The sequence below is a fragment of the Plectropomus leopardus genome, chromosome 16 (assembly GCF_008729295.1).
Source record: "Plectropomus leopardus isolate mb chromosome 16, YSFRI_Pleo_2.0, whole genome shotgun sequence".
In the NCBI taxonomy this organism is placed as follows: Eukaryota; Metazoa; Chordata; class Actinopteri; order Perciformes; family Serranidae; genus Plectropomus; species Plectropomus leopardus.
In genome coordinates this window covers 30,816,917-30,828,684 of record NC_056478.1, presented here as the reverse complement: position 1 = coordinate 30,828,684, position 11,768 = coordinate 30,816,917, and the positions used below count along the sequence as shown (strand labels likewise).

The 11,768-nt window shown below is 37.7% G+C and overlaps 1 protein-coding gene and 1 long non-coding RNA gene across 2 annotated transcripts; both read left to right on the top strand.

The window, feature by feature from the left end:
* Nucleotides 1-1,096: 1,096 nt before the first annotated feature.
* On the top strand, nucleotides 1,097-9,360 carry LOC121955908 (adhesion G protein-coupled receptor F5-like). Its single transcript, XM_042503991.1, has 6 exons — nucleotides 1,097-1,320; nucleotides 1,750-1,887; nucleotides 2,055-2,257; nucleotides 4,839-5,024; nucleotides 6,757-8,061; nucleotides 9,264-9,360. Exons 4-6 carry the CDS (start codon nucleotides 4,977-4,979, stop codon nucleotides 9,324-9,326), a joined length of 1,416 nt encoding a protein of 471 aa, XP_042359925.1. The 5' UTR covers nucleotides 1,097-1,320; nucleotides 1,750-1,887; nucleotides 2,055-2,257; nucleotides 4,839-4,976; the 3' UTR covers nucleotides 9,327-9,360.
* A 1,190-nt stretch (nucleotides 9,361-10,550) lies between these two features.
* On the top strand, nucleotides 10,551-11,206 carry LOC121955455. Its single transcript, XR_006106632.1, has 3 exons — nucleotides 10,551-10,806; nucleotides 10,893-10,969; nucleotides 11,118-11,206. It is a non-coding gene; the product is annotated as an uncharacterized LOC121955455 (long non-coding RNA).
* Nucleotides 11,207-11,768: the final 562 nt, after the last annotated feature.

Sequence of the window (11,768 nt, the reverse complement as noted above, 5' to 3'; positions counted from 1 at the left end):
CTTCTTTATGCCTCCTTTGCATTTCTAAATAGAACCAAACAACTGTGAAAATGAAAATACACAGTCTGACTAATAACTGGAAAACAATCAGTGACATCAGTAGAATCCTGCATGTAATGAAACCTAATTAACTACACCAGCAAGTGGCATGAACCTTAGTAACGACCTGCAGACATGTTTTCTAGTCCCTGTTGAGTCTGCCCGCCAACTTGTGTTTATGCTTTCTGGAGATCGTGCGATTTTCCAAACTAAATAAATACACCAAACATAAACACAGAAATGCTCAGCTTGCTCAGTCTTACAACTAAGATATGTGCTGACAAAAAAATATATAATAAAAATATCCAGCTTTAGTGTTTACATACCCAAACTTTACCTTTAGTCCAAAAAACAAAAAAATTAATAGAAAAATGAGAGATTGTTTCCAAAAACAACTGAATATTCTGCTTCAATCCATATTTGATGGTGTTAAGCCTCTCAAAAACAAACTGCAGTACTGCAGTTCCAATCACAGCCTATATTTTCCAACATGCCCAGTGCTGGACTGAGTAGTTTTTCTTTTTGCAGTGAAGTTTGGTGTTTAATGTTCAATCACACAAATGTCACTTTTTGTCAGTGTTTATAATGTGTCTGTTCAGAAAATGGTGGTTATCCTGGTTTTTGTCACCTTTTTGTTAGTTTATAGTTTACACCATTGGTGAGCTGACTGTAACTTTACATTAGGTCAGGTATTTACTCCTGTGAACACACTCTTCTTTGATATAGAGAAACTGATGTTTCCTGTCTGAATGATACAAACATTTCTTCAAGACCAAAAATCAAGACATGGCAAGTAATTCATACAAAGATGAGGAAAGTGTGTTGTCATGCAGATTTGAGCACACACAAGTGTCTTGTGGACAAATCAGATCACTTAGTCAGTACAACTTGTTGTATAATATATCAGTAACGGAGACATTTTACTGACACACCACTACTTTTAAATTTTGTATTTCTGTGTATTGGAATTGTTTGTCCAAGACAAATGTGCTGGTGACGCTTCTGATGTGAGTCATTTGTTCACCTCCATGCTCCCTGCAGGCTTATACGAGTGCGGATTCACTCTCGGGTCGGTCACGCACACAGCCAAGGCCCAGCTGAGTGTGGCACTCCTGCCTGATGTGATCACTCTGAAGATCAACCCTCTTTCTGTAGACTGTTCAGCAAAGGACACTGAATATGTTGCAATCGAGGTCACTGCCACCATCCTAAATAGCACAGAGGACTTTGTCGTTGAGGGGTTCTACAGAACGGAACCACCCACTAAACCATCTAAGACCTGTAAGACTAACCTACAGTATCTCTTAACCCTCATCTTGTCCTTGGGGTCAATCTGACCCCAAATGAAATCCTTTGCTATCAAATGTATTTTTTATACTAGTGTAAACGAGTTCTGTTAGCTCTAAATTCCAAAATGAAGGGAAAAAATTGTGGTCATCATCTGTCACTTCTTGTTAGCTGCAGTACACAAACATTGTTTTCAGATTCAGTGAGTTTAGGCCGTGTTTCTAAGAGCTGTCGCTATTGGTCAGTGGTTCACATCCATCTACTAATGACGACAGCTCTTAAAGGACATAGCCTCTATGATATAGAACTACATTAACTGATGACATCAATGCAAATTTGAATTCACAATATTTTTGCAAAATGCATGTACATTTCCACTACAACAAACCTAACCCTAAAACTACTATTCATCTTTCTTTACAGCTGATGGAGGCAATCTGGTCTATACTTTCAACGTTCAAGTCAGTTGCGAAAAAATTCCTCAACAAGTCTTTAATGTTACTTTCAAGAACAGGATTGAGCAAAAGAGAAGTGCAGCCGTGAATATCCCAGTCATTTATGGTAACTCTAAATTCTTTTAATTCTATATCAGCTGCTTTGTTTCAATTAAGGCTAGGGCAGAATATAATATATCTCACATTGGCATAATACTGCATTACTTTGTTATTGTTTAGTTTATTTACAATGTATTTTGCATCAAGTAATGATTTTTTGTATTTGTTTCCAAGAGGGTGAAAAAATTTGCAAAGAAGAAACATTGGAAGGAGAATTTTGGCCAGACACACCAGCTGGAAACACATTGATTAATCGAACATGCACACCGGGCAGAGTTGGTTATAAGTCACGCACTTGTGGTAATACTTCTGTATGGCAAGATGTGTATAATTATTGCGTCGACGAAGAGTTGGGCAAAGTGGTGGAGTCTGCAGATGTGAGTTTGACACTTCAGCTTATGACCTTAAAATGAGCTTCTGTCTGACTGTTGATGTATATTTTTTATTCACATGGTAATGTCAAAATCTTTTAAATATTTAATGTAGTTACCTATTGAAATAATGAACATTAAGCAGTATTGAAACTAATTCTGTTAAACAACAAGTGCATTCATTCAATTCGACTGTTGCAGCTATCTCTGGGATTGCTCTCCCTGTGACAATCTATTCAAGTTCTGCCCAGTTAGCACAAGCTATAACAGTAGTAGCAGCTAACATCCAAGACTGAATCGTTAAACAGTATCACCAAACTTAAACTGATGACTGTAATCACTCAGACTCTGTGGCTAAATCCATTAATAATCCTCAGGTAACATTAGCCATGGGAAGCTAACTAAGTTGTTTTTATGATAGCCTGGCACTTATGCAATATGCATATAACTATCCTTTCATCAATTTTTACTAACGCAAACCCTGTACTTAACCTCAGCCTAGCTGCATGCTTTAGTTGCTTACTCCTACCCATATGCTTTTGTTGATATTGTTGTGTTGGTTGCAGCATCACAGAACATCAGCAGCAGACGCAGGAGGATACTTAGAGTGAAACATGTAGCTGCAAATGTCCACTGACAAAGCGGCGATATGTAACAACTTAGAATGAGATCGTGTTGGTTACTTAATTTTTTCAATTCCATTACTGGTATCAAATGAAGAAGTCTTTTGGAATCATTATCTTTTACTCTATCTTCAGCCCATCAGTGTTCATAAAGCACAAAAAATCAACTTGTGTGTCTTTGGCCTACAGTAACACCTCACTGCTCTGGGGACAAATTAGCTGACAGAACCTAAGAAATGACACTTATAAAAATGTAAGCTATGTTTGGTGTAATCTTGTTTGTATCTGGTTAATAGTGTGCTTTTACCATTAGCTACTATGCTAGCTTGCTAAATTTAGTTTAGTTAGTTACTTATAAAACTCATGCCGTTTGTTTTTAACATTTAATGTTATTGTTAGTGACTGAAGTTACTGTGACTAAAAGAGATTACTGCACCAAGGCCAACATTTTTATTTTTCTCTACAGATCTGAGATACAGTCCAGTCTCTAGCTAGCTAATTTTAGAATACTGTAATTATCTACCGCTTACTCTAAATATCTTATTATTCTTTTTATTAATTAATTAATTGCTTTGTGTATTTTAACAAGTACAATTAAACTGTTTGCAACAGAATATTAAAGCTTTAGCTACTTTTCCACTTGATCTTGAAAACCCCCTCAAGGTTATTGTAGTTTTGACCAATATACAAAAAGCTTTAACTTATATTAGTTACAACTTATAATTCTAATTATCTTATATTGTGTATTAGTTTTGCCATCTGAGATTTGAAAATGTTAAACCTTAGTATCTCAAAACCACTCAGATCACAGATGGAACCTTATTGTTCCAAGGTCAATACTGTTTAGATGAGCTGAGAGAGAATTGTTATACGCACTTCGCGTAGGTGCAAAGCTTTTGAAAAACTTAAATGATGAAAGAAGGTAACATCTCCACGCCACTCAAGACAACGTTTCAAACCCACTTGAATCTTTGTCAGGTCAAAAAGAAAAAAAAAGTTTGAAAGGATGAAACCACACATTATTTAAACATAATGCACACCAATAGGCTGATAATCTCTATGGTTACAGGTATGGTTAACAATCTGAGGCCATTCAGGGTAATTAAATAATTGACAATAAACAATTAAACTGATTACATAGAAAATACATTGAATGCATAGACAAAAAAGTGATGTCAAGTTCATTACAAAAACATAAAGCCGACTTCAGTGAATAAAAACATTATAAAAATCAAAAATCTTAATATCACCAAACATCTTTTTTTTTAATCAAAAACATTAATATTAAAATCATCATAAGAGTCATCATCACCTATGTTCAAAGTTGTATTAGATCCACTAACAACAAATGTCTAAAATGAAGAACATGTCTAGTTCCAATAAAAGAAAATAATGTTTTAGTTCAAGTTCCAATGAAGGAAAAAGGGGGAAAAGCATACATCCATAAAAGAGTGAACATGTCAATGAGGAGAGATGCACACTTATTATATAAACAAAAACACCTTTCTATATTAATGTTTGCACTTTTAGTGTGTCAAAATCTCTAAAAATATATATATACAATGATACACAAAACACAATGAAACACAGAAAAAGCCCTAAAAAACACAATAATTTGATTTAGAGGAATAGTTTAATCTCCTATTCTTGGTTTAAACCTCTGAGTGTCAATGTTTGGAGGCTGAAAATGTGGAGACTCTCTCTCTGAAGTAAGAGAGTATTTAAATCTTTTCCTGGTCTTGGAGACCTAACGTGCTCAATGCCAGTATATCTCATGGAGGCCACAGAGTGATTAGCGTTGTTGTCTTGAATGAATTTGTGTGGCATGGAGTATGCAGGCGTTACCTTCTTTTGTTTTCCACTACTGTTCAGATCCCATCAGCATTGTGTGTGAGGATGTAATGTGTGTGCTTTTGCTAACTGTTTTAAGGAGATTCTGTTTTTGTTTGCTTGTTTGTTTCAAGAACTTCGCAAAGGGGCTCGGGGCTACACAAGAGGAGGCCGAGACCATATTTCAAGGACTTAAGAACAGCTCTGCATTGAATTCTGATGAAAGTGACTCTTTGGCAGATGTTACAGCTTCCATCAATATTCTTAATGTAATGGCCGGTGCATCGGAAACATTTCCTTTGAAAGAGGATGTTTTTCCTGTAAGTCCCTTTTGAATATTATGACTTATTTTTAAACAATGTCTTTATTGGGGTTTTCTATTATAACAGCTGAAAGCCATAAAATGAAAAGGCAAGCAAAAAGAAAAAAACAAGAAAATCAATAACAGCAACAACAACAACTGTTATTTTTTATTATTATTATTATTATGATTATTATTATTATTATTATTATTATTATTATCATTATTATCATTAATTAAAGTTTCAAACTGAAATCATTGTTTCATTTTATTAATAAGATTATTTTTATTATTAAGTTTTATTTTATTATTAAATTTTATTTGCAATAACAAAGAAACAGGATAACATGCAGTCAGAGAGGTACAGGTTAATTACATAGAAAATTAAAAGAAAGTAGGGAGATGAACTGTAGTTGTGCATGGTCAAGATTTGAATTATTATTGTAGGAAAGCCTCTTTGTTGAGAAAATTTCGGCCAAAAAGTATTTGTGCTATTTATTAATATTTGTGATAACAGTAATCATGTAAATAAATATAAGGGCAGTCAGTAATATCTGCATGTAAAAGCACATACATATATAAAAATAATACTTTTTTTTGAGGGGAAAAAAAGAAGAGAGAATACATGAATAAACAAAAATAATACCAGACACAATATACAGATGAATGAGCAAATACTGATAAAAGCACAAATGAAAGTAGAGGTTAAACACAGATGTTGTTACGGTAGTTGCAATGTACAGAAATCCAGAAGATCATATGGACTACAACACTTAATATTTAATATTCTGATTTCCCTGACCCAACTCCCATCTTTGGTTTTATCAGTCTTTATCAATATTTTGTTTCAAAAATTCCAGATTCCCATATATTTTCAAAAGCTGCCAACTTTCCTTTTAGTTTTTTTCAAAGCAGCACATGTTGATAAATCCTTAATATATTGCTTGATACTTGGTGTGTTCATATCTTTCCTGTTTATATCTATCCTATACCTATTTCTCTCTTAGCTTGTAGGAGACACAAGTCTATTAGCAGTCATGTTATGCAGTTTTGTCATCTCTCTAACCATGTCAAGAACCTCCCTCCAAAAACTTTTGATTATTATTACTTTTACTGTAATATACATGAGCTGTGTTTGAAACCGTCCCCTCATTCACTCACTCAGCAATTCTGAGGTTTCTTCCCTTTTTTCCCCCGTTACAGGGGTTCTTTCAGAGGGATATCGTACACTGTAAAGCCCTCTGAGGCAAACCATGCTTTGTGATAATGGGCTCTATAAATAAAATTGATTTGACTTGACTTGACTTGACTATGTAGTGTGTATTAAATAGTGTACTATATAGGAAATAACTAAATGAGATTTCGGACTCTACGTTGGAATTTTTTTTCCCCCCAGAAAATGGCAAACACAGTATATAGTGCACTATATCCGTGACGGGACAGTTTCGGACACAGCTATGGAGTTTTGATCCAGAGGGTTCATGCTTGATCTTAGAAACTGCAATTTAAGAAAAAAAAAGTGTTAACACAAGGTCCCACATAGTATTCTTACGTCTCATTTCCAACACAGAATAGATTTTGTGTATTGAAACAAATATGATCTAACTGTATACTTTTTTTTCTAACAAAAACACTGCTTTGTGTAAAGCCTTAGCAAAGACAGCTTTCTGATCACTAGAATCAGCTCAGGACATCAGTTGATCAAATATGCCTTTGCAATGATTTTTTTTCATTTTTATTTTCTGTTTCAGGATTTTGTCAATGCAGCAAGCAATATGTTGAACAAGTCCTGGAGTGGGTTCAATGACTCTACTAAGCAGGACATGTCATCAAAATACCTGCAGTCTGTGGAGGGTCTGGTGAAGAATATCAAGGTCAACAAGAGCAGTGGAATCAACACTTCAAACTTAGAACTAAAATTTTGCTCAAGTAGTGACTGTATTGTGTCTGTGTTTGGCATTGATGTGAATCTAAACAAGAGCAACGGAATCATGAAAACTGTTGCTGTGAAAAATCTAATGGATAAATTAGGAAACAAGATTGCCAATACAGAGCCGACCAGCCTTTTATTGTCAGCCACATTGGAGAACAACAATGATACATCTATAGCAATTACACTGACATTCCCCAACGACCGAAAGAATATCACCGAGCCTTTCTGCGTCTTCTGGCACATCAACAAAAAAAGCTGGTCAAAGCACGGATGCTCTGTAAAATCTAGCGACGCTAACCACACGGTCTGCGAATGCAACCACCTGACTTCATTTTCTGTCCTCATGGCTAAGAGAGATGTGTCCACTAAGGCCCTTGATATGATTACCAATGTGGGCTTGGGTGTGTCCATCTGCTCCTTGTTGATCTTCCTCATTATTGAGTTGCTGGTGTGGTCAGCCGTGGTCAAGACCAACCTCTCACATTTCCGTCACACAGCCATAGTGAACATTGCTGTGTTTCTCTTGCTTGCTGACTGCAGTTTCCTGGCGTCCAGCAATCCTGAAACCATTGGTGACACTTGGTGTCTAGTTTTGACAATTTGCAAACACCTGTTTTTCTTGGCCATGTTCAGCTGGATGCTGTGCATGAGTGTCATGCTTGTCCACCAGCTCATATTTGTCTTCAGCCCGCTCCGCAAAAGAGTCTTCATGTTCTTTTCCAGCATTGTAGGCTATATTTGCCCAATCTTAATTGTAGGATCCAGCTATATGTATAGCAACTACACCAACAAGCCTTACCATAATAGCACAACATGCTGGCTGGTTTATGAAAGGCTCTTGGAGGGTTCAATACATGCTTTCTTCCTCCCTATTGGCACCGTTATTTTAACAAATATCTTTTCCATGGTGGTCGTCATTCTTACACTGATGAAGTCTTCGGCCCCGGAGGGCAGCAACACAAGTGACAAGGAGACAGTGAAAAGCATCCTAAAAGTGGTGGTATTTCTCACGCCTGTTTTTGGAGTAACATGGATAATTGGCTTTGCTCAGCTCCTTATGGATGAAACCAGTCCCATGTATGATATTGTTCTCTACAGTTTTACCATCCTCAATTCCTTCCAGGTAATTTGAAAACAGTCCTTACACCAAAAAGAACACTGATATCAGTCATTCATCTGTTCATCCTCCTCCAATACCAATCCCAATACCACAGCTCAGGTATTTCAGCTGGTTCTCACTTCGAACTCATCAAATAGCATCTTACTGTCAGTGCTTTCAGCGTACGGGCATGACGCCAAAACATTACAACAGCTGATGCAGAAGGATACCAGAGAGAGTATTGATTACGATTTCCAACCTGATATCAGTAATCTCTAATTTAATCAGTTTACTTCACTTATTAGTATCATTTACATGTAAGGTGACCAGTGATTGCCATGACCCTAAAACTGTAACGAGTTCTAATCCCTAAGTCACAAAATGCACCTTTGCAGCTTTGCATTCGTATCTACATGTTAAGCTCAAAGTATCCTTCTGTGTCTGCTCTTTACGTTCTGGGATGCTGCAACCGTGATGTCCACACAAGCACATGGTGGGATGACGCTGCAAGTGGTTATGTTTAGGCAACAAAAGCATATGGCAACCAACACATGCTGGAGTGCACATGCTGGGACAGATGGTTAGGATGAGGCAACAGAGTAATGGATGGTAAGGTTTAGGCAAGAGAGGCACATGGTAAGATGTAGACAAAAAAACATACATTAGACAGGAAGCAAACACCAGACTCTTGTATGAAAGTCATCGCCCCTCCCACCTGCCCTATGGGTGCCCTCGTACTCCTTATACTATGTTGTTACTGGCAACATTTCAACCTGCCACCATCCTGCCACGTTCATGCAGATGCAGCAGGTGCTTTCCGACCATCCGCCGGCGTACAGTAAAATAGCAACCAGTTTTGTCTGGCTGCGGTCTCACTTGACGCTGTCCACTGGCATATTATGTGGACACGAAAGGTGGCTTTTGGCATTGCAATCTTACACTAAACGCACTGTCAAAGGGTCAGTATTTATAATTTCGGAACGAGAACTGGCTGAAAGCTTAGTGGGCTATAGTGACAAAAGTTGAAAGTAATAATTGCCCAAGTGAAGTCGCTTGATCAGACATCAGTTTCCTGCTTGTGACTTCTGTTTGAGACTACGGGTTACCAGCATGACACATATTTAAAATGCAGTATTCAGGGGTTTTTTTTGAACAAATATCTGCATGAAAGAATGTTTCATGGCTCATGTTTCATTACCCTTTGCCCTCAATTTCTTCTCTTTCAGGGTTTTTTCATTTTGTTGACAGGGTGTCTCGCAGAGCAGAAGGTAGGCTTTTCATCTTGTTAGATGAGTGTCAATATGTTCATTGATTTATTGAAAATCTTAACTGTCCAGTGATCATAAGTAGGAAGGTCTTACCTGTGCCATGGGAGCATAGACTGTATAAAAGAAGTTGATGTAGCCGCTGTCACGTTATTTATTGGTTTGTGGACTATTATTTGGTTCTCGATTTTGGCATAGTTGCGATCTTGGATTTTTGGAGCCAAAGGTGACGATGTTTGGACAAGTTGTTGGAACTGGGGAGGATACGCATTGCTATGCCTCTATCCTGACTTACAGGTGCTTGTGGTACCAAATCAAAGGTAGCCACTTCCTAAAGCATACCATGATTCAGGGTCTAATTAACTCTAAATACGACCATAAATTACAAAGCAAACGGCATGCTGTATTAAAGAGACTTGAAACTAGTGACTCATCAGGAAAATGATTACTGAGGTTATAAATTTAGAGGTATGGTATTTTTTTATAGACTTCTTTGCAATGTGACTTCTTTTTGACCTTTAGAAATATTGATGGTTAAAGGCACTTACACATCAGCTTCACTTTTCCAACCCACAAGCAAATTTGTGAATCCCAGCACTGTGAAGGAATAGTCTGCTTTTCTCTGCCTCTGACTGGCTTAGCCTGACCTTACATTAGAAGGTAGATTGAATTAGATTTGTCCTTGATACTGCTACATCTTTGGAGTTAAAGGATGAATTGATAAAAACAGAAGCTCCTAGAAAAATTCCATCTGGGTTTTTGGGCATGCCGCTGCCGATTCAATTGCCATCATTCAATTCCCTGCAGTGCATTTTTTCAGAGTCTCAAATCCTTTTGGCTGCCAACAATGTCCACCCATCCAGTGCAATAGCTTGATCTGGAATGTTAGAGTTCAACCATGATGCCAGCTCTCCTTCGTCCGGCACTTTTGGTTTCATTTCTCTCCTCTGGTCTGACTGGCCGCTCAGCACATGCCATTAGTAGGGATCCTCTCTCAGTCTGTTGCATTCAGTCCAAACCCCATACAACTTCTTCCAATGTTCGTAAGTGCTTCTCTATCGTAGAGAAGTCATGCTTCAGCAGAAGGGGCCATGGAGTTGAAAAAAATAGAAAAATATAGCAAAACAGTGGAAAGGATCTGAGGAGCTACTGGATGCTGCATCTACATGCACTGCCGTCTTCATAGCACATCCCTAACCAAATACCCTAACCAATCCCACTCCCCTTGTCTAAACCTAACCACTCCAACCAATGACAGCAACAAGTGCGAGCCACTCGTGGTAAGGTGGGTCATTCCTCCACCAATCTAGGATTTGGTACTTTGCAACATGCAAGCTATGTGAACTTCTTTTACACAGTCCATGCATGGGAGGCAAAGGCTTAACACCTGTGGCCCAAACTGTGGCCAATAATTATGTTGTTTTATATGAACTATCTGCCAAATTTATAAAGATACTTCTGTTACTACGAATAGGTTCGAGAGGAGGTATTAAAGCTCATAATGGTAAGTTTACCAGTAAGTTTCAATTCAGAATAACAACATAAAATGATGGAAACATGCATGATAACTCTATTTCATTCCCTCCTTAGCCAAAATCCAAAGGAAAAAGTGAGAGCACAAAGAACTTGACTGTAACTTCATACACAAAAGACAAATGAAGGCCAAGGTCAGTCTTTTGTTAACAAGCCAGGTGTGAAAAAGCCCTTAAATAGCAACTAATCAGTTCTGACCCACATGTGAGCATGAGATGTATTTTGTGAGTTTGTTCATGTAGTTTATAACTGTTCTAAATACTTGATCATCTCTCATTTCAGATTGTGGAGACAGAAACAACAGCTCAAGTGTATGCAGCTCCGCCTGTAACCTTCAACGGTTAGAGTCCACTTTGTGTAAGATATAGTTACGAATACAGATAGAATATGATACATGAATGTCCTAGAACTATGCTGTCATCTAAAACTCATTATATAGAACACTGATGTTGTGATAATATTTACTGGTTTGACAGAATTATCTTACACCTTGATTCCACCGGCTGTGTCTGTGGGCTATTTTGCTATATCCCACCAGGAGTGTCTGAAAGCATTTCAAAGCAGGAAGCCGTGTCTGGAACACTGCTGAAACGCTGAGGCGCGTCTGGTGGAATCTGGATGCATTGTGTAGAGTAGAATATCCACGATCGGCTCCGAAGGCCATGCTGTGGTCATAACGCGGCATTGACAGACCCGGTGGAATTTAGTCGTTATTAGTAGAAGTAGCTCTGGCATTGGTGGTCATCCTCTGCTGATTTGACAAAGATTCTTATTAAATAAAATCCTGCTCCAGGGATATGAACTGCAGCTGTATAGCTTCAAAGAGAGGCTTTAGATCTGTTCTGATTCAAACCACTTATTTGTGCTTTCTGTATACCCGTAAACTGGCTGGATATTTTACACTGATTTTTTACGCCTCTGCACCAGCAATAG

Excerpts from the sequence above, each read along its gene's own strand:
- LOC121955908 (XM_042503991.1), top strand. The coding sequence starts at position 4,977 with ATGGCCGGTGCATCGGAAACATTTCCTTTGAAAGAGGATGTTTTTCCT. Across the intron at positions 5,025-6,756 it reads TGAAAGAGGATGTTTTTCCT|GATTTTGTCAATGCAGCAAG; the intron begins GTAAGTCCCTTT and ends TTTCTGTTTCAG. Across the intron at positions 8,062-9,263 it reads CCATCCTCAATTCCTTCCAG|GGTTTTTTCATTTTGTTGAC; the intron begins GTAATTTGAAAA and ends CTTCTCTTTCAG.